The following is a 27,589-nucleotide window of genomic DNA, read 5'->3' as shown; positions in this document are numbered from 1 at the left end:
ATGCTCAATCACAACAAACAGTAGCTCAATAGAGAACAATCACATAGCCGTTCAGTCTTAAGGAGGATTTTTCCTTGTGCTGTCAGGGAGTGTTAATCATGGCATGATCAGAAAAACTGGCTGATTTAAACATCTCTTATCAGGAAATGACAGCAATTTCTCTCCTGGTGATTACGTCATGGTTTCATTAATCGTTTCCTTCCATTTTCCACCCTGAGTACACACCCTTTCTCTGGCGAAAAAAAGATCCAAGATAAGAGTGGTTTGGTCATTTAGGAGGAATGTACAACCACAGCTGGCCTATGTTCAACTATCAATGGCTGATTCTTGCAGAATCCTTAACGCCTGAGAAAAATATTTAACTTAATGGAAAAAGAGAGTACAGAGCTGCATTAGCAGATTTCATACATGCCTAATACCCAAAGGCCTTGAGTCCAAATAATCAGAGCAATGGGTAACATAGAGCATGAACTGTTTATGAATCATTAATCTAACAGAGGGCATGTGTCGTTTAAGGGGAGAACTCCAGTCAAGTTAACCTATCATGGCGAAGAATCTTTCTACAAAGAAACATTTAGCACGAAGAGTTAAGGAAGTTCTAACTCTGGTTACATATTACTAAGAGAAATGCCATCTGTTTCCACATGACGACAATGTTTCGATGAGACTTTCAAGTGATTAGCAGCCAAGTCAGTCTCCATTTATCAAAACTTGTATAGCCACAGCTGAAGCACAAACACTCCTCCACTAGTGACAAATAATCCTGAAGGGAAACAGCTGTCCAGTCAACTCAAGTGAGAGCAACTAATGGCCAAAGGAAGCAGCATCACACAAAAACTGAGACGACAAATGGTCGGAGTACTCACATGGGTCTCTGCTAATAAACTGTGGCCCCGGGCTCTGCTGGGAGGGAGGTGGGTTGGGGGTGCCAACCAGCTTGTTCTTGGCCATCTTGGTGTTGGCCTTGGCGAACTCCAGCCGCAGGGTCTGGGGGATCTCTGGATCAAACCGGACGCCCTGAGATCAAACGGAAAGATGTGTCAGCAAAAATGTGTCTTAGCAAGCTTTTATCCATGCTCTTAGAAAAGAACAGACGGACTGATTGATCAGAGAGCTCAAATATCATAAGAACTCACTCAGCATTGTATTGTTTTCTATATTTAATCTTTTTTATTATTATATAATGTATGTTGTTGACTATAATTATTATTTTGACACAGTTAAAAAGGTAATAATCAGATATTTTGGTAGTGAGCTGGAATAAAAGTCTTGGTTGTAAAGATGTGTGTCATCGCTAAACAATAGAAGTCTTTAACCACTGTATAACTGTGTTATGTCAACAGCAGATATCCAGGATTTTAATGTATTCTTTGAACACAGGGTGGTCTAATTTATATATTTGTATATCTTCCTGTATCTGTTTTACATGCTGATCAAATTTGAGTATCATCTCACTTCCTGCATATTTTTTTCAACATTTTGTTCCCGGTCAAAAAATGATGAATGCAGTCAAGGTGTTTATATAGTATTAAGATATCCCTTGTTTTCCTGGAAGGTTCGTCAGAGTCAACACTGTGGGAGGTGTCATTGTTTGGCAAGATTAGGATTCACCACATGATGACTCTTAATGTTGTTACACACTAGAACAGTAACGCATCATTTTCACCAAGCAGTCCGGTTCAGCTCAGTTTGTTACTCATGAAAATGGTTACTGCTGCGTTTCCATTGTCAAAAGTCGAGGATGGTACCAAGAGAATTGTTCCATTTTGTCCCATTTTCTTATTAACCCTTTGTTGGGGTACCTTGCACAATGATTCAATACTAAACGGTGAAGCTAGAAACACTGCATCTGTTGACTGATCAAGACAAAGCATTGCTCTTGTTCGACAAGGACTCAGCGCACAAACCCGCTATTTTTAAATATCCTATCGATTGCAACAGAGCCTTAAAACACTACAGCAACCCTTGTTCTATGGACGATCAATTGATCAGCTGATGTTCCTCTGCATTTTCAGCAAAGAAAAATTACATCAAAAGTTGAAGAGAGCAGTGACGCGGCTATTACCATCTGGTGACAACCTTCTGTACATGTCTGTACTGGTTACATACAGTTTCTAAGGGTGCTATACCAAAAGTTTTTGGTGGAAACGCCAGTGATACTTTGGTTTCGCAATCATGACTGAAAGAACCAGACAAAGTTTTGATGTTGGACCAGTGTTAATACTGTTTTGTTTTTTTCCATGACAAAAATAAGACAATGACGAGCTAAAAATAGATCCTGATTATAAAAACTATGATGAAATCCATGCATCATTTTTGGTGATGGACCGAGACATGACGAAAATGTTCATGGAGGACTATCACACATTGAAAGGTGAGAACGGCTGTGCTTGTAATTAGCTTCAAATGCCACATGAGCATCAGGCTGGTAAACTCCAGTTATTAGTCGGCGCCAGTCAGCGGAGCAAGCAGCCACTGGCTGCCAATCTTCACAGCTGATCCCTGCAGGACTCCACTCAGTCCGGACTGTGCAGGGAAGGTTTATGGGTTGATGCTGTTTGACAGGCAGGTAGGAGGCTCCGCTATCTGTGAGTGTAGCTGTGTTGTCAGTAAACAGTCTGAACTCAGATCAGTTTTCTCTGACAGAGATAAAAGTTTAGTTTTAATTACCAACTCTGTGAGACACGAGTTTAAATCTCCAGACTGTCATGTTGCAGGTCAAGAAAGAATTCAGGCTTTAACTAAATAATTTTTCTGCTTCTACAGAGATTGAAAAGTTGGAGTTTACAATGAACCTGGGTACAAACCCTAGATGTCTCAGATTAGTGTCAAGGTTTTTGAGAGCATAAATAGAGAGATGTTGAGCTTTTTATATGATCAACAAGTGTGTGCTCGTATATCACCCCTCAAACCTGTAAAAAATTGTAGAATGTCATGAATTTTCATTGACTAAAACTAGACTTAAACTATGAGGGATAAAAATGGCTAAAATGTGGCTAAAACTAATAAGCATTTTCATCCCAAAACTAAGACTAAAACTGAATCTAAAATGGCTGTCAAAATTAACAGTGTTGGACTCTTGGAATATTAGCCAGTGACATAAAAGAGATCCAAGTAAAAATCAAAATAAGTCAGACAGAGCAATTGATCAACTTGTTGTTTTGGTGCCTTGAATTAGTGATGAAGCAGACTAATATAGACCACTGAGGAGACAGTCATCAGGCATGTCTGCCACTTCATCCTTAGCCTTGTTGTGTGTTGTTTAGCTGCCCAGTGGGACCTGGCTGATAACTGGAATTGTCACTTTGTATACTTTTCATCTTACAGAATTTTAAGACTGAATCTACTGCCAATATCTCAGCAGTGAGCGGACATTTTCAGTTGCTTAAGACTTTGAAGCCTGCTGCTGCTGTAAAGGGCTCACTGTGGATTAGGGTGTTATTCTGGTTGGATGCGCGTGATGACGGCTGACACCCACAATTGAAAATCAGAACCCGATGACACAAACCTGGCTAGCACACGATGTCATTTACACCGCGGGCAGACAAGCCACAAGGCCCTCGCTGTGCTCCTGTCTGAACTCTGTAACCGTAACTTAATATCACGACATCAAATCCGCCATTCGCCGTGACATATTGCAAGCATCACCGCTTAAAGTGAGCCAAAAATTCAGGCAAATTCTTGAGATGCCAATTCTGAAAGCCTTTGGATATACTAGCGCTCATGACAAGCCAACTAAAGATTGCTTTCCTCTCTTACAGTTTGATCTCCACATGTGCAGCAGTCCAGATCATTTTGCTTCTCAGTTACTTTCGCCGGAGGAGAAATAAGCAATGTGACATAAACAAAAGGTCTTCTTCATCCAAAAATCAAAGTGGCTGTTTGTTTGCCTGCTGTGGAAGCAACACGGCCAGGAAGGTTTTCACCAGCAACTATAAGCACCCTCTAATTAACCTTATTTAATTGTCTGTAGAAGACACACAGGAAAACACGGAAGGTCAGATCAATGGAGGAGAGACGCAGTCAAGAGTAAAGTTCTCTGCAGCAAAAGAGCGAGAAGGATGGTTCTCTCGGCTCGTCCCTGCAGGCTCGAGCAACGCTGAGCTGAAACAAGCGAGGGATGACTCTTCTCATGAAGGGGAGGGAATTAACTAGGATTGCCTTGGCTCAGTGCGCTCGCAGCTTCTGCCAGTCGAGGCTACAGAGGTATAATAAGGTACATGGCTATAATGAGGCCAGAGCACATCTTGGTTTGAACTGAATCTCTACCTTCAAATGTGTTTCTTGGGCTTCTTAGCACTCCCGTTGTACTTGTGCGCGCATTGTTTTTGCCGATGACTGTAATCGTTGTAATGGTGTTGTTGAGAGAATCAAGTGTTCTTTTAAAAGATATCTGCTCTGCTGCGACGGGAAACAAATCCCCCTTCCTTCCCTCTGTGTTTCTGTGTCTTTCCCATATTTCAATATGCAGATAGATGTTTGCAAAATCTGGCTTATCTCCATATGACCCCCGGGACGAAGCTTTCCCCGAAAAACAAGAGCACTGTTCAATTCTCAGCTCCACTGAGTGATTCTATGGAAACAGTCTGACTATTGTTGGCTCATAATAAGATGATAATTTTTATCCTTTCTTCAACTCTCTGCTCTGCCTTTGATGCGCACCAATATCTCAACATCTGAAAGTTGACAGAGGCTGCTCGCGTTGTCATGGTCCCACTTTAGGAGGATGATAAAACTGATCTTTTTCTGTGACAAAGGGATCAACAAAGAAGCATTAGAAGGGGCGGTGTGTATCTAGACACCTTTAAAAAAATCAAAAAACAATGAGAAAATGAAGCTGGTGTTCATTACTGTCTGTCTATACTTTGTTTCAAGAGAGCCGAATAAAACCCTGTGAGGATGGGCTCTGTTTCATATTCTGCCTCATCAAGGCTTTCTACTGAGCTACATTCTGAAATAAGTGAGATTAAAATTAAACCCTAGATCAATATCTTCTATTTATATGTAGAAGAAGAGCTAATGTTCCTCCTGACCTTGCAGGATCCATGGCAAAGCTTTAAGACAAAGGCTTTATTTACTCAAACTGAAACATTTAAAGCAGCCACGATATGTTTGCCTTCACTATTGTCTCTGTCTTTCTGCATGTGATAGAAAATGTAGCAGTGTCTGAATTTCCCTGCTATCAAATGCATTTGCACAGACGGCAGAGAGATGCAATCCCAAGTCATCACAAGATATGCTAGCGCCAAGCTGGTGCTTGAGAGGAGCACGAAGAGGGCACGACACTTACGTTCAAGGCATTCTTAGCAGCCTCCGCCTCTGATCGACTGTCAAAGCTGACAAACCCCACCGGCTGGGGAGACAAGAAGACAGAACAAAAGAAAGAAACATGGTTTAAGGCAGAAAACTGAGTCGGCATTTCTGTCTGAGTGACATAGACATGTTTTTTTATTATTTCATTTTTTTTATATCACGCCCAGCCCCCCTCTTTCTCTGCCTCTCTCCCCCTCTCTTGCCCTGTTTATAAAACCGTGGCGACAGAGAGCGTGAGGGGGGAGAGAGAAATAGAGGCTGGACGCTTACATTGTACAAGGAGAGTTCATCATTCAGCTCCCCTATGCCCAAATACGGGCAATGTGAGAAGCGAGAAAGTGCGTGTAAGAGTGAGTGTGAGAGAGGCAGAGAAGGGGGTGAGAGCTGAAAAAGGAAAAGATATAGAGATAGGAAAAAAGAAGATAAATAGGGAGGGTTTTGAGAATGAGAATTTAGAGGTTAAAGGTGAGAATAAAAATGAAAGAAACTGCAAGGCAGAAATAGTTTTTCAAGACCTCCTCGAATGGGCCTGTCAGTTGAAATCCACGCAATATATCTATTTCACTGGTGCTCGTTTTGTATTCTGGTGACATCACTCCAGAGCCTGTGCCCGCAATAGTAAAGGTGAGTGAGCAAGAGGGAAGAGACAGAAAAAAAAAAAAAAACTTAGCGATGCAGGTTTGGTTGTCACATTTCTAACCACTGTTGCAGATATGAACAAAGAATGCACTTTTTTTTTTTTGCGGTGTATTTGTGTGCGGGTGGGGATGCTGGGGAGGAGCTGGGGGTGAGGAGAAATCTCTAAACATGTTGCTCCCATGGGGTTGCACTGCTGTGTGTGATCTGGAAAAGCAGTCTTGGGTTATGGGAATTTTGAACAAGTAGAGAAAGAGGGGGAGGAGGAGGAGGGAAAAAAGAAAAGGAGAAAGATGAAAAAAACGAAAGAAGGACTAAGTGAAGACGTCAGGAGGAGGAAGCGTAACAGGAATATAAATAGAAAGGGTCTGAGATCTGGCTCTTGCTATATATGGAGATGGCTGTGTGTTCTCGGACTGGAAGGGAGAGGGAGATCGATTGATTTACGCCGCTGCTGTCATTGCCACTAGACGAGAGGAGAGTCACTCAAAACAAAGAGACGCCAAAGGAATGTAGTACATCGCTATGCAATACCTGCGCGTGAGCATCAGCTGACATCTGTCAGGAGGAAGATGGCCATTATGAAAGTATGATGAAAGGGTGCAAAGAGAGGCCAAAGTGCGCAGAGTTGCTGAGTGTCTCACTTATTCATTTAACAGGCAAAACAAAAAGAGCAAAACTTGAAATTTGGAGTTCTGCAGGTTAAGTGGAGGCCTGTGTAGCCTTTGGATTGAATTGTAAAGCTTCAATCACAATTACAGCTGCAACAATCCGTCGCTTAATCGATTACTTAATGATTATTTAAAGACTAACTCTTGTTAGTTATATTTGCATTTTTGGCACTGTGTCTGCAATTTTTGAAGCCTTCTCTTGAATGCCTGCTGCTTGCGGTCAGCCTACGAACATCCCGACCACAGCTAAATGAGAAGCAAATAAGAAAATAGAGGCACAGGCAGATAAATACACTGCCACCCACTTCTTGTGGGTCATAAGTGATGACTGAGAGGGATTACCTCTGAGTCTGAACATTGTTCTTAGGAAAATCCTGCATAGTATACCTGTAACACCAGACTGAAAGGGCAGTATTATACTGCCCTTTCTGGGACAAGATTTCAAGCCCATCCATCAGTGATGTTGGGTGTGGTCAAAAGTGTGCTCTGTTGCACCTGTAAACACATTCAACAGTAGGGCCACAACTACGAGTTAATTTAATTCTTGATTCTTCTGTCCATAATTTTTTTGATTAATCAATTCAACAATAAAACGGACGAAAATGGAACATGCTCTATGTAATTTCCCAGAGCCCAAGGTGATGTATTTCAAAGGTGTTTTAGTCCAAAAGTCTAAATCTCCTCAGTTTATTGTCATGTATGACAAAGTCTCACATTTTAAAGGCATGATAGCAGCAAATGTTTGACTTTCTTGCTTAAAAATTTACGATTATTCGATCATCTAAGTTAAAGTATAGCAAAAATAAATGTGTTATGGGTTTGTCACACAATGGAAAAATGTGTCGCTAACCATAGCCAAATTAATGATTTAAAAAATGGCCAAGTATATAAAATTAGATTTTAAAAACCGTGAAGAAATGAGCAGAATTCTCTGCGTTGTCTGCCAAGGAAGCTGAAACAAATGAGCTGCTGAGAAGTGACAGACATTGCAGCTTTGTTAGCCTAGTTAGCCTCGTTAGCAGCTATCCAAGTAGCACAAAGCAAGCACTCTCCCGGCGCCACAGGACAAGCTGCTGTGCAACGACAGACCTCTCATACAACAGCTTACAGCAGCTAACCTTAGCACAACCATAGGACTGGGTAGCCAATTCGGGCTATAAGACTGAAGGGTACGTTAGTGTTGGCTATTTTGCCTGTATTTACATAACTGTGGCATTTACTTGTGTATTTATTAGAATGAAAGACCTAAGAGAGCTTGTTGAATGTAGTAAACTCGCCGCTCACACACAGGAGATGAACAAAACGACATGGATGCTATACACTTTAACGTTAGATTTTATATGTTAGGGAAGGGGTTATGATAAGGAGGGTCCAGTGCGTTATTGAGCCACGCTTTCAGGCCCACCAAAAGAATCCTGGACAATCAAGTACTGAATTATTCAATGTCACATGTTTTCAAAAAGTATTTTTAACATGTATTATGCGTTGAGAAAGAAATCTCTGATTTTACTTTATCTGGATTCGACTAATGGATTAACTGACTAATCGTTGCAGCTCTATTTAACAGTGGTGTCACAGAAGCCAGCAAAAACAAAATTTTCAAGGGGGATGAGGTTACTCTTTAAGTCATTTTTAAAGCAAAAATACTTAATTAAACACAATATAATGAGGTACAAGATAAAAAACAAACAATGCATTGATAGTAACACCAAAACTCTTTCTAATAATAAAGCTAAACTGAATAGAAGTTGCTAATTGCCTTTTGAAAGTTTTTGACAGCATGCAACTTCAGGAAACAAAAAAAAAAAAAAAAGGGGAAAATCCCGAACAATGCAATGGGATTTTACTTGCTCTAAAGAAATTTCACCACAAGAAAAAAGAAAAGCTTTCCTTTGTTCTCAGTTTTAGAGGTATTATACTCAGCACATTGGATCTAAATCGCCCTAAACCCTTCTAATGAGCATGTCATGTCTTTATGGGAAACAGTGTAATGTGGTAATAAGTACACTGACATGAAGCTAAATTGCTTAAGTCTGGATGTGGACACCTGCCAGCTGAGCTCATTTTCAGTCCTACGCCCCCGGAGGCAAAACTCAACCGTCAGTACTGCTCTTGTCAAAACTCTCGCTTTGACACCTCAAAATTCTTTTCCCGTCTCCCTTCCCATCCCCGCACATCCCACCGGAGTTGACTGTCTGTGACTACAAGCGTACTATCCGACTGCCAAAGGCAAGTTGGTGCAACACTTTTTCCCTTCCCTCCCCCCCAATAAAGTTTTTTTTTCCGATTCCAGGTACTTCCTTACAAAGGGTGCTAATCCGTCATAGTCAACAAGCCCAGAACACAGAGGGGAAAAAATAGGACAAAGGAAAGAAAGAAATTTGAAGGTGTTGATGAGTAAGAAACTGGGTAATGTATACAGTAACAGCATGATGAGAGACAGACTGATATTTTCATTCATTAGCTTCTCTGTACAGAAACACAGCAACCGTGTGTGTACTTTAGCATACCTGTTTAGAAGTGAGTTTTATCAAGGAGCCTTCATAGCCCTGAAACAAAGAAAGAACATGACAGAAATGTGAGCATGTGTCCATTATCAAACACAAAAGCTTTAATTTGATGCAAATACCAGAGGTGGAACCAAGTCAGAAATCTTTATGCTCAAGTGCCGAGTCAAGACAGGCAAGTCCCAAGTCCTAAACTTTGAGTTTTGAGTGCTAAACAAGTCGCCCTTCACCAAATGTAATGCCATTTTAACAAGAGAGAAATAATACATTAAATTTACAAGAAACATGAATGCTTTTCAAATTTGTATAATTTTTTTTTTAACAAGTTTGGTGAAAGGTTACTTAGCTGTCAAGCTACCGTTAGCTTAGTTTGTTAATATTAGCCTCGACTTACTGTTCTCTCAACACCTTCAAATAACGTTACTGAATGAAGTTGGAAGTTGTTACGTCTTCTTCCGTGATTTTTAATCCACACATTTTGCATACGGCAATTTGTTTTTTTGTGACTAAGCACAGTTTTTGTATGTGAACGAAATTATCTTTGGCATCATTTTTTAACAACTGGCGCTCAATAAGCTAACGTTAGTTCTCCAGGGTTCTCTCCTGCACTTTGACTGGATGCTGTCAGTCAGACCTTTTTCACACCAGACATTTTGACATGTCATCGCTGGGAAAGCACAGGTGTATTTATCTTACTATATAATGACGAAAACTCTGTCTGTGTGTCTGTTCCACGTTTTTCTCCTCACTGACTTGGTCAATCCATGTGAAATTTGGCACAGTGGTAGAGGGTCATGGGAGGATGCGAATGAAGCAATATTACATCGACTGGCCAAAAGGGGGGCGCTATAGCAACCGATTGAAAATGCAAACTTTGAATGGGCATATCTCATGCCCCGTATGTCGTAGAGACATGAAACTTTGCACAGAGATGCCTCTCCTCATGAGGAACATATTTGCCTCAAGAACCCATAACTTCCGGTGATATAGATTTTCCGCCATTTTGAATTTTTCTTTAAATCGATCTCTTCCTAGGAAGTTTGACCGATCTGCATGAAACTCGGTGAACATAATCTAGGGACCAATATCTAAAGTTCCCTCTTGGCAAAAGTTGGAAAACTTACTAAAACTGAGCTTCTATAAGTCAATGAATATTGCGGAGGGCGTGGCTCATCACATAAAGGTGTATAACATCTCAAGGGTTTCACCCATCACCACGCAACTTTGTAGGCATATGACCACACATAGTCTGAGGGGACCCCTCCATTATTGACCCGATCAAACAAAATAGGGGCGCTAGAGAGCTAATTTCTTATCTGGGAGTGACCGCCACACTGGGTGGCGCTATAACAACAGAAAAAAGCTTAAAAATGGCTAAAATACGACTGATTGCTATGGCTCCCCCTGTGGCAGAATGTTGTTTTTTTTTCTAATTTTTGGCATGACTAAGTCGTGGTATGGTATGCTGTACATAATCACAGAAACTGTCAGTGTGTCATTCTGTCAGTCAGTCATTCTGTCTGTCCCACGTTGTTCTACTCACTGACGTGGTCAATCTATGTGAAACTGCACATAGGCATTGAGGATTGGCATAGGTAGAAGGTGACAAAGCTACCAATGGGTATGGACTAGTCAACATTAATGATGGCTGCATTCCATTTAGGGGAGGTCCTGGTATTGGCTCACTGGAATAGCTTACTGGCACACTTAATGGAACTGAGCTGTCGTTAATGTTTTCAGTTTCAACTTTGCATTTCCTACGATGACAAGTCAAAATGTCTGGTGGGAAAAAGGCCCATTGGTTCAAACTAAGAGGATGTGGGGAAATGAGTGTCGACTTGCTGTGACTGAATAGTGTTAATGTTAGTTGATTCAGGAAATGAATTAGTTCAAGGCACATTTTTCAAATAACATGCTTAATCTTTGGGCTTGGGGGAAAGTATCAAGTGGTATCAAGTCAAAGAGCATTAGTCCATTGAAGTCACAAGTCTTTGGTGTTGTAAGTCAAGTTGAGTCATGAAATTTGTGACTCTTGTCCAAGTCATGTGACTTCAGTCCAAGCTTCTGGCGAATACGTATCATTTTGTGCAAAAATATTTCATAATAACATCTACACTGCATCACATATACATGTGACGTCTAGAACAGTGGTTCCCAACTAGTGGGTCACGGTCCAGTGGGATTCTGAATGGACTGCAAGTGACATGTGAAATGTGTCAAGTTTGTAAAAAAAACACTTCAGTCTGAAGTACAGTGCATTTCCAGCACAGAGCTTTCTTTTTTTTTTTTTTTTTTCTTCCTGCTGTAGAGTGAGTGACAGCTACTTAACAGAGACAGCCAGAAGACATGGCCAAATACAAGTATGACCCAGGATGTATTAAACTGTGTGGACCCTGAACTAATGACTAAGGAGAAGTCTGGACCCCGTGGCTGGACCAGTTGGGAACCACTGGTCTAAAAGTTATTTGAGTTAATTTGCCTTGCTTGACACTGCATGTACTTCGATGCGAATATTTGCAATGTCGATGCTGAAACAATATATCGTGCAGCCCTGAGTTGACTCACATTAGAGCCATGTTGTGTTGACGGAAAACTTTCAGGAAAAAATTCACCGTTTTGTTACATTATATGGAAGGTTATCCTCAGAAGATTACTGTAAAAATTAATTTCATTGATTAGGCTTGGAAAATGAGACTGTGGAATTCCATGACCTTTTCAGGTTTTCAATGACTGTGGGAACCCTGACTGACTAAGGTAGGATGTTTCACAAGTCCAAGAGCTCTTATGAAGACCATATGGACCATTTGTTGTGTCTTACCTGATTAATCTAAATTTAGTGCTTTCAACGCTCATGATATAACACATTTATTCAGAGTACATACCATGAGCATGATCTAAGAGGGAGATTAGATGCATAGCAATTGTGCCATTATTCACTTTAACTGTGCTGAACCATTAAAGTGCATTATTCTAGGGCAGCGGTCCAAAAAGCCTGCAACATCTACATGCAGTCACCTGAGCTAAACTCTAGGACTCTTTGTGCCTGTGACAAAGTGAAGTTTCTGAGGTGAAGCAAATAGCTTTGTTTTTGTATTGCAGGCAGCGAGCCATTTTTCCATGAGACACACACACACACACACACACACACACACACACACACACACACACACACACACACAAGCTTCCCGTGGATCAAGATGTGATTGAACCTCGGCTTTAGGAACACAGACACTTGAACCTCGCGGGAGTTTTTCCATTGCCGTTTATTTCATCACCATTAATGGAGGTCCCATTGACTGCTGGAAAGAAAAAGCTGCTAAGAATAGCTGCAGCCCATCCATTTAAAACATACAAACATACCTTAAATGGTCTGAACAGGAGATAGAGCTCCCGCGGCTTAATATCCAGTGGTAGCCCACTGACAAATAGCGTTCGGACCTGAGGAAGACAAGAAAGAGATCATGTATTTTTCATTAACCTCACCAGTTATAAATAGATACCTTGCATACCTGACAGTAACAGATGAGGTAATGAGGAAAAGGACACTGAACATGAGTTAAATAGTTCTCTCGCTTAAAGATAGACTTTTCAAATACTGATAGGGATGTCTTTCAGCTCGGCAAACACACTCACACACCCTATCACACACCTTTCTACAGTAAGTGCATTGTATTCTCCTGTGTAATCTACGGCCTGCTGTGTTTTATGGCAATCCTCCCTCGCAGCTCTAGCCTCTGTTTTACATTTGAACTTTTCAACTTGCAACTCGAGCTGGCATTGCTGGGGAATAACAATGTATATGTTAGCAAAGAGAGACTAAAGGAAAATTTAATTGTTGTGGTCCGCACTGAGTCAGAGAAGGTGGAAAACCACACGGGGAGCAACATGAGAGTGACTCAAAGTGGGCTTTCAGGCAAAAGAAGTTGTTATTATTATGTGTGTTGATAGAGAGGAAAATGAATTCAGCGTGATCGCTGTAGGTGCAGGTAAAGTTTATGTTTGTCAAAAGGAAACTTAAGGCGGTGCCACCCACATTTTCAGTGAGCAAATCTCTATTTACTTCTATTTTAAAAACAACTATCTAAAGCCAACATTTTTAAATTTGTTATGTTGCCTAAAACCTTAATGTCAACCCTGAGAGAGAAAACGAGGAGGTAGATGGTGCATAAAAGATACAAGACAGCTGATGGTGGGTGGGTGGGGGTGAACTCATCTGTCGGACTCTATGTGCTGAGAAAAGGGATAAACTTGAAACATTGCTTTGGAAACTACGAGGAGAATGTTGCACAGAAAACACTACAAATTTACTGTGCACTGAAATGTAAAGAGTCCAGCTGAGCAACATATTTCTTCACTCAAATGTCAAACACAAGTGTTTAATGAGGACAGCAGAGGTGTTTATACTGAACATTTTTTTTAAAGAGCTAGAAAATTACAGGGAGCTAACACTGTGTGTGTGTGTGTGTGCACTCTGATTTTATGCTAACCTACGCTGATTACTCCAGCTTCATACTTAACAGATATGAGTGGTAACCATCTTCTTAAAGCCCAAAAATCACTGTTCCTACTCCTTTAAAGACTAACCTGCATTTTTCAACCTGAACCCTGTTTTCCCGTGCTACTGTGCCTAATGACTGGAGGCAACAATTTTGAAACTGGTCCAGCACTGAGAGAGAGAGAGCTGCAGCCGGCAGCAGCAAAACAGGCTGCAATGTAACAACTTAGGGCATTGTTCACACCATCAATTTATGCCCATTTAAAGTGTTTTTGCCACTGACAGGCTCACATTATTATCCTAAGTGTCTGACAACTTTATGATAAGGATCCGTACAGAGATAGACCTTTTTGTTAAGGAGTAAGACCATTTTTTTTATCCAGAAACAGACCCAAAATTGCTATTGGCAAAACCACCAGACTCCATTCAAATAAACAGTAATTTTGGCGTTTACAGAGCCAGCATATTTTCACATATAACTGGGGGAATTAAGAGTTTATTTAAACCAAACCAGAGTTGGTAATTGTTTGAACAGTGGAAAGATGAACAAAGAGTGTTTCTGTGAGTTTTATTGTGTTTCTGTACTGTAAAAACAACTGTTTTGTTTTAAGTTAAAAAAGTTAGTGTCCTGGCTGCCTCAAAAATTGGCTGAATTTGAGAAGATAAGTTGAGGTAGTTTTATAATAATTCAACGTGTCTTCTCAAATTCAGTCAATCTAAAAATATAAGCCGGCCCAGACACTAACTTTTAAAAGTTAAAACAAATAGTCTCCTTTTACAATGTGTCGACTTTGAATGAAGTGTGTTTCATGATGGTAAATTTACTGTTTATTTAAAAGGAGTCTGGTGTGTTTGTCAGTAGTGATTTTGGAGCTGTTTCTGATTTTAAAAAAAGAATCTTGCTCTTTAACAAAAAGGTCCATCTCTGTAGGGATCATTTCCATAATGTTGTCAGACACTTAGAATAACAATCTGAGCCCGTCAGTGGCAAAAAAACAAGCACTTTTAGTGGATGTAAATTGACGTTAACATTGCATTGCAGCCTGTTTTGTGGCTGAACCAGTTTAAAAAATGTTTGTTCCCATTCGTCACTCAGACACAAAGACATGGGGAAATAGCGTCCAGGTTGAAAGATACCTAAGTTACCATTTAAGAAGTAATATATTAAACTGCAAGTGGTAGAAAGTTCCTTTGAATGGGGTAATAATACCATGGGCACACAGACACTGTTTCACTCAATCCTCAAATAACACAGTCAGCAACCCGGCTGCCATGTCTAAAAAGGCTTGTGTGAACAGCAGTAGTTCTTTCAACATACATGCAGACACATAAGCACCAACATTTAGTAAACACAGACATTGCAGCACAGGTGCTGAGACGTCCTGTCACAGCTCATGAATGCAGACCTGGTTACGTTTTGGAGGCAAATAAATAGGAAAACTCTACTTGTTACATAAAATTGTAGATGTCTCTGTCCTTAATAATGGGTCAGTACGGGAAAGAGTTGTTAACAGAGGTATTTCTGACTATAAACTACAACATTTGTCTTCTATTAACGCAACAGCTTTTGCACTAAGCTTTATAAAACAATGGAAACATTTAAAATCCTCTCCTTTTTCTAATAGAGTGGTACTAAGATAACTGGGGCAGACAATGAATTATTATTGTAATACCAGAATTATTATTATTGGATCATTCTATTAAATAAACAGGCACTAATCACACCTCATACCTGGAATTATCACCTAATTGAAGTTGGCTTGCTACAAGAAAATAATTGCTTTAGTGCACATGAGACATCAAAATCAAACAATAGACCGTGTGCATCAAACCGACTTTCAGCAGCTCCACCCTACACGCCCACATCAATAATGTGATAGTGGATTTGGATGTGTAGGCCTAATTTAATTATTCGTTCAATATTCAGATTCTATTTAAGACCGAGTTTAGAATAAAACCGTAGGTATGCCATTACACAGAGTAGATTCAAAGCTCCCACATTCATTAGATAGTAGATTCACAGCTCGGGGGACAAAGGAACTGCTGAACTAACACTACACCTCATTCCCACATGTAACCTGATACGCACCGCTGATGCCAAAGGCAGAGCAACACACAAACAAAGGAGCTTAGCAACTGGGGGAGCAAGAGTCGGTGAGTGCCAAGCCGGCCATCCTGCCAAAAGATCTCACCTCTGCGACTTTCTCACCTTCGCTCTTATCTTATCTTATCTGAGTCAAGCCGATCCCCGCAGGGCCGTCACTGGGCTCTGTCTCTGGCAGTTCTGTTTATATAAACTCTTCTGGAGGGTCTCCTTTTATGGAGTTACATAGGAACAAAGAGTCAGAACAGGATGGTATCAATCAGACACAAGTAAGGGGAGTCACTGGCAGCAGTATAGGCTGATAAAACTAAGTGTGGTGGTAAAAGGTGCAGCAGAAACAGAAGTTGTGCTGAAACTAAAAATCCATAAAGGTGTTTTCGGGGTGGACAACCAAGTCACAATGACTAGCATCACTACAAACCAGATATGTTGGCTCTGACTTTCAGAATAAGATTAATGATACAGGATATTTTCACATGATAACCATGAAGACTGGAACATTTCCTCAAACTGTACCTTCAACAGAACGTTGGCACACATATTAAAAAAATCTCGTCATCTGACTGTCATTCGCCAAGTTATCAAGGATCCCATCTTTGATTTAACTTGTGTCGGTCATGAGGCCAACAGACACTTGAGAGCTGGATATGTTGCACAAGTCAAGACAAACACACACAACAATGACTCCTCTGCACGCTCAGAACAATGGGACATTCTTGGCTGTGTTGAACCTCATTCCTGAGACTTCCTGACGTCAGCTGTTGTGATATATGATCTTTTCGCCGTGTGTCCGGTGTGGAGTTGACTGCACACGCTGGATACGGGATGATTCACAGACAAATGTGTCAACAGCTCCCTTCTGCAGACATCTGTTGTTGATTACAGTATCAGTGTTTATTTATGTTGCGTTGAGACAAGCTCGAAAAGGCAGGGAGTTGTTAACACGCTGCCACCAGGTAAAGTGGAACATCTAAGTTTCATGATGTAGTAAACTAAAGTGAAGGTCATAGCAGGGGTTGAGCAGATTCTGCAGATTCGTAAAAAGCACAGATAAACCCTCTGCCACTGTTTTATTGGGTTTTAGAAGCATTGTTTTATTGGTTCCTCGTGAGTCACATACCTGCATTTCCATAGTGCTGAGTGGCCTGGTACGGGCCTTTTGAATCATTGACCATTTATGGCATGCTCACACACCAACACGAAGGCAGGCTCCGATCAAAAACAGCAGCCCCTACCTACCACAAGCCAGCTGAGTACTTCACAGCCGGCGTACCAGTGCAGTTCCCTGGCAACGCCTTAGCGAAGAACAGCAGAGAGTGGAGCCCCAGGCCAAAAACATCACATCCTATTAAGGCCACTTCTGCAGCAAGTCCCAGGGGATCAATGCACCTCAAATCACAGATCCCCAACTCCACAAGCACCGGATGAGGTCATTACCTTATTGATACTTTCTCACTGCACCTTGAAGATTTGCTAGAGAAGGAGGGGTGAGGGGTTTATCACAACTTGGATCTTATTTTTAGATTGTTTTTGACGATGTTATGTTTTCTCTTTGGTTTGCTTGTTTATCTTTGTGTCAGCAGGATTACGGAAAAAAACTATTGGCCTGATTTTCATGAAACTTGGTGGAAGGGGTGGAATGGGAAGAACCCATCAAATTTTGAAGTGAAACTGAGTCACTATGTGGATACACAAATTATTTTTTGCTTTCATTAATATTGCGGGATAGGGCATTTGGCCTTAGCGGGAAAAATGCCATATATCTTAAAATCCAGTAGATGGTAGTAAAGTTCAGTAGTGACAAAACACAGCCAACTGTAGAAATATAATGACTCCATATCAAAATCCACATTCATGGGTACCAGCAATCCTCTGGTGTGACATACACATGTAGAGGCTAATATTTCATGCAGAAAGCAGTCGTCATGGTGAACCAGACTGACATGGTTTCACTTGCAGATTTGCATATCATAGAAAACTGCCCTTCTTTTTTTTCTACATGTTGTGATACCTTTGTCCTCACGAAAGTACTTTCTGGGAGCTGGGAACTCAGGCTGTTAACAATTATTGTCATCATCAATTCATCTTCTTTATTTTCTCAATTGATCATTTTGTCAATTGAATTTCAGATAATTAGGAAAAATGTCGTCATTATTTCCCAGAGCCCAAAGTCCTTGTCTGATCCGTCCACAAGTCCAAAACCCTGAAATAGTTGCTTTATTTTCAATGACAATAAAGGCATCATATGGCAACACATGGCTTGCACATTCCCCACGCCATGAAATAATAATGTATAATTAAGTAACATTACGACACATGAAGCAAATACTAAACATACACTGTTTGAAATCACTCCACCCAGCAAGTACTGTATGTCTGGAATGTAGTTCTGGCTGTGCATTTGGCTTCAAAACAACTCTGTCTCGTAATATTACATTATTATTTCATAGCGTGGTGAATGTGTAAGCTACAAGTTGTCCACAAAAGCGTTTGGGAGTAATTTGATGGTGTATTAACTTAGTTTATTTTTTATCTATCCCTTTAAATAAGTTCGGCTAACTTTTTCAGCAAGAAACCAGCCTGATTGTCTGACTACTTGTGTTCTTAGCAATTAACTTTGGGAGTATAAATAGAATTACTGTGACGTCGAACTAACAACAATAATCACTTCCGGCTAGACAACTGGCGATTGATTTTAGATATAGATATATCGTCAAACACGGTGGTCCAACCCATCCTTGATCTTTCTGCTGTGCTTATTTTATGTACTGTACTACTCTGGACAGGGGCCGCAAAACATATTTTAACCACCTAACAACAAAACAAAAAAATTCAGTTTAGGTGTACTATATATTATTTACCTTGCACACTAACCAATCGAGGCAGCGATAAACCAGAAACTCCAGTGTTCTGCAAAGTAAAATTACTGTTTTTGTCAGTGGAGTCTGGTGGCTTAAAGATAAGGGCTTCAGGTCCCTGTCGGAAAGGGCGGTCTGATGGCAAGGTAAATGTCATAATATTCTAAAAATAGTGTACCCTTTAACTTACAGTGATTTTTTTTTAGATGGACCTTTTTAAAGGTGGCTACAGACTAATTAATGTACATGAATGGGGGTTTTCTAATCAGAAAGTTATTGTACAAACATTGTGATTTGGTCTTTACAACCAGTAGAAACAATGGTTAAACCCAGAAAAATAAGATCCAATTTGTAATAAATCAAAATTATCCTCTAAATGAGCCAGACTGAGAAACAAAATTACAAAAGATGATGAATTTAGCTCAATTGTGTTTTTCCTGGTTTTACTAATAAAAATTCTAAGCTTACTTAGGCCCTGACCTTCCACTAATAAATGTCATGAAGCTTTAATTAACAAAGCCAAAACTGATACCACAACTGCTTGCTGGCTGGAACAATAACTGACTGGAAAACCATTCAAAACTTGCATTAAAGTATTTTAAATTTTCCTCAGCACAGACAGCAATTTGTCAGCCATTATAAAAGCTGCTTGATTTGTCTAATTAAATGGCCTCGCCACTTATTCATGTGTCATTTCTATTCAGCATGCGCTGTGGACTTATAAAACGTGTTACACCTATTGCCTGAAATGCCTCATTACACTCTGGCGCACCGCGTGACTTTCTCTGATATTTGCTCCGACTTTAATTGAGTGCTTTTTTGACCGTTCATTCCGGCTGAAATGAGGGACATGACCTTGGTGCGATGTGAGATGATTACTATGTGTTTCTTTCTCCCTCCCTGTGTGTGTGTGTGAGTGTGTGTGTGCAGCCAAGTTAATAGATACAGGTCCTTTGCGCCAGATGTGGCAGGACACAGCTCTAACCTTGAAGCCTTGAAAGAGAGGGTACAGTAGCCTATTGTAGTGTGTGTGCAACAATGTTGTGATCACCTGCATATGAAATCAAAGCCCAGATAAAATTTCTCGCTGCAAACCCACACTGGTTGCTTTCAAATCCACACATAAGTCTCGCTGTGGCCGAGCGAAAATCAAAGTCTACCCATAAGCCTGCATGAGCTCAGGGCAAGTTGAGTTTTCTTGCATCAGTTGAGCGCCACGTTATTAAAAACAGTCTATCTGACAGGCTCCCACACTCGGTTGCTATCAGAGTTGTCACTGCTCAGTGTTGACATCGCTCTCCATCACCCTCACAAGTCTTTTTTTTTTTTACCCCCTTCATCTTCTGGAGGATGTGAGGAGTGAGAGACCGCAGGGCAGAGAGGTGTCAAACGACCATAAATGGATGGCTCAGTTTGTCTGTTAATCGGCAGGGTTCAACGGGTCAAGTTTCACATTTGGGGTCACAAGTCACAGGTTAGGCGCAGGTTATTTGTGTAGGTCAGGGGTCAGCTGTGAGGTTGAGCACACTCCAAATAATAGGACTTAACTTTAAGAGGAGAGTTTCTTTGTTTTCAGGGTTTCTTCACAATTTCCATTTCATTTCAGTACCTTTCCAGACTAATTTCCTGAAAATCCAACTGTTAATATGTATGTTACATTATGACTTTGCTATTATTTGCCAGAAGACTGCAGGTTGGTACTATAGCTCATACAAATCCAGCCCGCTCTAACCGAAAAAACAACCACATAAGTTGACTGTGCAAGCAGCTTGTTACGATTCGTACTTATGTTTATTGTAAGGTGGCGCCCTTCAATGGGGGTGGTAACTATAAAAAGGAGCAAAGGAAGAAGTGAGGCGACGTACCATAAAGTGCCACAGAGTATCTTATAGGGTGGGCGGGAAGGGTGGCAGATACTTTAGTTAACATGGACTTCTTTTAATATCAATGTAGCTTAGTATGCTAGTATGTGTAGCATGCTACGCTAGTGAGATATGGGACATGACATGTGACGTTAGATTAGTGACAAAAGTACTTATCAAATTGTCAAACCATGATGGTTTTTCTGAAACCGAACTAAATAGTTTTGTTGGCTAAACCTGAACCAGAAAGTTCTGGCGTTTAACTACGACTGTTTCATGACGTTAAGGACGCATTTGAAACTGCAACCATAAAAATGCTAATGCACGCTGTTTTGGGGCTGGTCATATAAGTAATTTTTGAAGTCAGTGAAAATCGACTTATGCTGTCATTTAGGTGTGAGCATTGTATGAATCAAACATCAAACCAAGGCAAGTTCATCTTTGCCCAAAGAGGAATCAAACTAAACGTTGCTACCTATACTCGTATTATTTTCCCACACAAAGAATAATGTGTCTTTGGAACCTTGTTTATTTACCGTGTCCATGGAAACGATGATGAATGCATCCATAAAGGTTTCCATACACGGAAAAAATCTGTTTATTTTTCTGATAACTACCGTATAGTAGCCTGGGCTATTATTTGCTTAAATCACTGAGATCAAAAGGCCTATATTCCTTTCACATAAAACTGTTGCTTAGCAAAGCTCAGGAAATACAATCAAATTGTATATTAAAAAGAAAAAAAAAAAGGTTTCAGATAATATATCAATTATGAATAATTCATTTGATCTAGCTCCAACAGACAGAGCATCCAAGAGAGAGAGTTCCGGCACTCGAGGATTACAGCACCTGGCATACTGACAAAACACCACTTTACCCTTACAGACTAAAGGATTATGAATAACTTACAGGGTAATCGGGGAACAGAAACATAATTTGTGGTAGCCAACAACCTGACTTTATACATCCAAAGAACTTCAATAAAAAAATTAACTACTTGGCACCCAGACCAGGCATCTAATTGAGACAGGCGTTTATTTTTCAAAATGCGTAATCACACCAGGCTAGTAAAAGGGACTGGGCGTTTAATTGAAGTTTTACAGTAAATCAATGCATAACTCCTTAATAGTCAAACAAGCTTAATGTTTGGTTATATGTAATGCTATGTACAGACTGTATATTCAGTTCAGAGATATGGCTGCATTTTTTTTTTCAAACTAATTTGGTTGCAGATGTCTTGGTTTGGTTCTGGAGGAGCTATTTTGCAGGCTGTGACGTACAGGTGTAGAGGCAGCTCTGCGTAGGAGCATGCATTCAGTTACATGTCGTACTGCTTACATGCTTTCGACGACATCAAGATCACTCTGGCCCCATCTCTTGTGCTGACTGTCTACTTCTAATGATGAAACACAAGATCAATTTTTTTTAGAAATTCTGAAATTTTTAGATAAACACAATATTCTGGAAACACAAATATTTTCTTTTCTTTTTTAAATACTTATCCTGATCTGGTAATAACTAAAATCCAATTATTCATACTGCTTAGAAACCCTGTGTTTCTCTCCCTCTCCTACTCCCACAAGATCGTCTGACCACCAGTTACAGCTCAGTAAGGGCCTGTAAATGTTCCAACAGGTTAACCTTTAAAAGACATTTAAAACAAATGACCTAGGAAAAGCAAGTAAGCGCCCACTCCACTGAGTTTTTCCTTCTCCTGCTCTTTCCTTCCCCTCTCAGTAACAGTTTCCCTTGTTTTGAATCTAACCTGGAAAAGAATACTCTCTCTTAATGACACAGATTTACGCTTTCAGTCGTATCGACCACTTCTGACCTCAGCGAAAAGGCCTTAAGGTGTCATTTGGGTGGCGTGTGGAAGAGAAGAGCGACCCTTTCACAGATTGTCAGCTACACGTCAGTTTGATTGATTGATTAGAGTTTATCAAAATCTTTCAAACTAGTTTGCTCTCTCCTTTCTCTCTCTTATCTCCGTGAATGGACTTAACATTCCAAGGCGCTCATTAACGTGAACTAATCGGCCAAGTCTGCATCTGCCTTTTCTGGACTCCCTTTGTTGCCGCCTGCCCAAGTGTACACCTTTAACTGTTTGGCTTTGAGGTTGGGTGGGCAGAGGGTTAAAGTGTCTGGTGCAAGAGGAGACAAAAACAACAGTGGGTACTCAGTCATCCTCTGTGTCTCCATGAAGCAATGTAAGCCTACTGCTAATGTGTTCCCTTTATGTAATGGTACACCTGTTCCTTTGTGTTTATCAATAACAGCTATTTAAGATCCATCACTTTATTCTTTTTAATGGATTTGTGTTTTAATTACATGACTTTATTCAAGTCAGTTGCAAATTTGAGGAAGGGGGACTTGCTTGACTAACACTGATAAAAGACTAGAATTGACTTTGATTCAGTGTTCATGACTTGAGACTTGATTTTGATTTTAGACTACTCAAAAGGACTTGACTATTTTTTACAAAATATTTGCATTTTTCTTGATATAGAGAACATACATTCTGTTTTAGAAACATGATTGGGTGATTTCTAGTGTACTGTGCACAAACCTGGCAACCTACAATGATGCGGCAATCCAGCAGAGGCCAACACACAAGGCAGACATTAGGGGGGAACTCGCTCAAAAATAATACATTTGGAATCACGGATTATGTTGTCAGTGACGATAGGAAGAGGAGAGCAGTGGTATGCAAGCTCTGCAGCTCAAAAATCTGTGACAGGATCCAGAACATCCAACTTCATCCGTCACGACAAAACCCAGACAAAGAGGTACGTGAATGAAAAGGTATGTCTTTATAGCTAAGTTATCAGTTTATTGGCTGGTCGTAGGAAACTCTTGCACATCATCTGAATTTTATATGACTTGACTTATCACTTGCTTGACTTATGGCGGCGACTCGACTTGCTTGATTCTCAACACAGCAGTGTTGCCAACTTAGCGACTTTGTCGCTATATTTAGCGACTTTTCAGACCCCTCTAGCAACTCTTTTTCAAAAAAGCGACAAGCGACAAATCTAGTGACTTTTTCTGATGTTACTGAAGACTTCTGGAGACTCTGTTGTGAAAGCACGTATCATTCTTATTCTTCTCAACGGGCAGCGGATGCTACCGTGGGCTCCTCTCTCGCCCCAAATCACTCACAGACGGCCCAGTCCTCCCTCCCAGCAGCAGTCAGAGCAGGAGACGTTAACCCCTCCACGTCCAGACTGCAAGTCAATCGTGCATGCGCGGAACCGCCGCTGGCTGATCTATCGCTCTGATCCTGACCTGGTTTACAGTCAGGGTGGGATGTAAATGTAAAATTTTCTTTGTCTAATATAAATCACTGAAAGAAGGTTCATTTGTAGTTCTAAACATATTCAGGGTGTTTTTTTTACTCAGTTTTTGTCTCTTCCATGACGTTATTCCTCTCTCCTACAGCAGCCATTACAATTACATGCATATGGAAAATTTATGCAAATTAGGTGATGATGTCATTTAGCGACTTCTAGTGACTTTTAGGACAGCCAATAGCTACTTTTCTTACTGAGGAGTTGGCAACAGTGCAACACAGTAACTTGGGACTTGCTTGAGACTTAGAGGTCAAGACTTGAGACTTGTATGTGTGACTTACTCCCACCTCTGAATAGGCTAATACCCAACGCAATTTCTCAAAGCCCAAGGTAATGTTTTACTCTCCAACCAAAGTCCCAAATCCTAAATGAAGTCAATTTACAAATATATTTACTAAACAGAAAAAAAATCAGCTTATGATGGTTAACACCTTGTACATATGGAAGTCAACTGCATGTCCATTCATTTCTATGAGAACCTCCCTGAGTTCTGATGTGTCTGTTTCTTGTTACGTTTTTTTTTTTCTGTCTGCAACTTTTGCAGCAGATTTCGGACAGACTGTAGGCTACACACTGTACAACAGGACGTTAGCATAAAAACAAATACGCTAACAGACTGACAAATATAATACAGATTTATACAGTTTTTCTAAGTGAAAATTTTGACAGCATTTTTAGCTAGCTAACATTGGCAGCATGCTAGCTGTCTAATATATAAGCCGTTTTTTACACTGCCTACTCAAGGTGGAATTTACTGCGCTGTTATGTCACCTCACTATTCTGTATAAAAGATACTATCGTGGAATGGGGGGACAGAGTTGTCTTGCCTCTGAGCTGGGAACGTAGGTAGTAACAGCACCAAAACGATGTCTGTTTAAACAGAACAGCTGGCGGAACTAGCGTGACATTTTGACGATGTGTTATGCAGGAGATTTATAAAGTAGCTGCTTGCAGTTAGTGGCTAGCTCAAAGAAAAATAGTGGCCAAAAATGTCCGCAAATTGGGAAAACAATGAGGTCTGGGAGCTCCTTACCATATGAGCAGAGGATGCAATCAGCCACCATATAACAGGGACGATAACTGATTGTTACTGCCACGTTATACCATTGTTAATGCTTATAAAGCGCACTAGCGGCATACTCCATATACTATAAGGTAATATATACACAAAATAAAACTGTGGAAAAAGGCATAATGTTGGCTAATGTTTGCTTACTTTATTTAACTGTCACATTATGTTTTAGCATTTTATCCCATTATTGTCACTTATGGCCACTGTTCCACAAAAATTACATGGTCCTTGCTTGATTGTATTTTACTTGTGGGGATTTTAGCTTGAAAATGGTTTAAATTAGCAGTAATTCATTTTTTGTCTATCAACAGTTAGACTGAAAAAGAAGTGGTGCTTTTTAGTTTTCTGTGAAGTGAACTGAAAAGAGAGAAAGTTTATCTTCTTTTCCTAGAAAAGTATACCATTAAGCCTACAATGGATAGCAAAAGAAGTTAGCATCAGTTAGCATTTAATGGGTTAAGCCATCGAGGACCTAACCACCGACTTTTCTAGTCTCCAACTTCCACCTGATCCTATCTTTTTGAGCCAAACTTGAGCAGTCTGACCTCTGCCAAAAGGCCGTTGGCACACAGTCTGGCTGGTTGGGCAGAAAAGTTTCTCCTTGTTACCGTTCTGCCTGGCTCGCTCATGTCTTTAGGGCTCTTCCCATGACCATAAAAGGTCCTTCTGTTCAGAGGTCTCAGGGTCATGCTTTCAACGTATGGGGCGATAAGGGATAAGGAGTTCGTCTTCTGGGACTAAACTGGGCGCGAGCAGGATGAAAAAGGAGGGAGTGGTAGGAAAAGAGGAGAAGAAGAGTGGCAAATTATAAACAGTACCACGGGTGGAGGGAAAGAGGGAGGAAATGGCAAGAGAACAAGATAAAGAGAGGGAAGAAAAAGGGTGGGATGGACGAAAGGAAGGAGGCAAGGAAACGGAGAGGAAGGGAGATAAAAGTGTAGAAATGGGAGCAGGAGAGAAGGAGGAGGATGTATGGGGAGGGAGGTTAGAGAAGAAAAATAGATGAATTAGAAAATTATTGACTGAAAAAGTGTGCAGAGCATGAAAGAAGTGCGAAGGAGAGTTCAGAGGAGAGACAGCGTATACTGTAAGGTGGATAATTATAGCTTGTGAGTAAGCAATATTAAGTGGAGGTGACAGAACAAGCACATAAATACAGTATGACAAAGCAAGACAAGATGGCTGACGCTGTCTAGGCACAAGCTCACACTTCCTTCCCTGGTGTAGTGTATCATTAATTACAAAGCAAACTCAAAGTTGACAACTAAGCCCTTTTAAGGGAAAAACGGCACCATATGAGAGACTTCACTCCTCGCTCTCGGTCAGTTTTAATAGTTTATATATAGCTACATAAATTTAAATGTGTAGTGCAATTCTTTATCTCTCTGTCTCTTTTTCCTTTTTGTCTCACATCAGTTCAGCAGGATCCTTTGCCAGCCGTTCCTGACGCTAAGCCTTGTTGTTGTCTTTTCAAATACCTCTTGTCGCACAGCTGACAAATGGCTAAGATAAGATGACAATTCCCCCTGCGCTTTTATAAATAAACTCCTACCTATCAGACGGGTAGATGGAGTAGGGTTTTACTGTCTGACTCAGCCTCTGTGAGGGCTTTTTATCGTGTGTGTTAACTTAGATTTCATGGTGTTTTTTAACTATTCAATTTTAGAGTTAATCTACAGTAAATCTTATATTGTCTTCAACAATCCGTGCGATTCTTTGTATGTTTTCCCCGTTGCCCTATCATGGCCACTTTCCCCTCTAAGCTCCCCTCTGATAGCATTTCATGTCACAGAGCGTTAATATATCTGCGTGCCCTTTTCATAGATCCACGCATGAGTACGGACCACACACATGTCCACACCACTGTGCTACAGGCCGGCGTGGCCTCCCTCCGCTTCGCCATGCTTCTCCAGCAGCACGGCTCCCCACCTACGTCTCCTCATGGAAAAGGTCACGCTGGCCACATGACCTGCTATTTGAAGAGGACCTGGTGGATACCCAAAAGCAGGCCAAGCACAATCCAATTACACCCCAGGGAGATTCGGAGCATTTGCTGAACTCTGCTTGAGTGATATTCTGTTTCTCTTTGGGCGCTTGTAAAGATCCACTTACATGTTTATGGTCAGCCAGGAACTAGAATCAACAGATAGCTCTCGGGGTTCGAGCTCCTGCTGTGTTTGACTGTCACATCCAGGAGAGACAGTTTTGAATATGAGCATGAACGTGATTTTGAGTAGAACTTCCCGCAGAGGAAACAATAAAAGTGTGGATAATCCGTGTTCACTCATTTGTTACAAATCAGGTGAACCTCCGAGGTTGAGGAGGCTGGGCAGGTCTTAAACAAACACGAGTTAGCTTGAGGCAAATTGAAAGCAAGGAGGTTAAAGTTCAAGCTTAGTCGGGTGACTTGGTTAGCTGTGATGCATTCCACGCACCGACAACCTGCACTGCACCGTTATTCCATCTCTTCACTGTGTACTCTCCATTCACACAACATAGGCCTAAGAATAATCAGATATAAATAAATGATTATTTTCAATAGCGATCAACCTGGAAGGAGCAAAGCTGTGCCACTCTTTGCTCAATAAATGACTTAAATGATTAAATGCTAAATAATTAAAACCGAGCTGCCACTAATGAATATTGTCATTATTGATTAATCTGCGGATTATGTGCTTGATTAATTGTTTGTTCTTATAAAATAGAGAAATTGCCTAAAGC

At 40.6% G+C, this 27,589-nt stretch overlaps 1 protein-coding gene across 6 annotated transcripts in view; it reads right to left on the bottom strand.

Moving 5' to 3' along the window:
- LOC125883369 (RNA-binding protein with multiple splicing-like) overlaps positions 1–27,589 on the bottom strand; it is a 52,120-nt gene that overhangs the window by 18,877 nt on the left and 5,654 nt on the right. For all 6 annotated transcript variants that reach the window (XR_007448486.1, XR_007448485.1, XM_049567584.1 and 3 more), the window contains exons 2-5: positions 12,488–12,565; positions 9,131–9,169; positions 5,291–5,353; positions 867–1,017 (exon numbers count right to left, since the gene is read on the bottom strand). Coding sequence is in view for 4 of the 6 variants with exons in the window: in XM_049567584.1 (XP_049423541.1) it covers positions 867–1,017; positions 5,291–5,353; positions 9,131–9,169; positions 12,488–12,565 (331 nt within the window). In the remaining 2 variants the exon portion in view is untranslated. The remainder of the gene's footprint in view (positions 1–866; positions 1,018–5,290; positions 5,354–9,130; positions 9,170–12,487; positions 12,566–27,589) is intronic.

The sequence above is a fragment of the Epinephelus fuscoguttatus genome, linkage group LG23 (genome assembly GCF_011397635.1).
Source record: "Epinephelus fuscoguttatus linkage group LG23, E.fuscoguttatus.final_Chr_v1".
NCBI lineage: Eukaryota > Metazoa > Chordata > Actinopteri > Perciformes > Serranidae > Epinephelus > Epinephelus fuscoguttatus.
The sequence above is the reverse complement of the archived record's forward strand: the minus strand, read 5'-3'. Positions and strand labels throughout refer to the sequence as shown.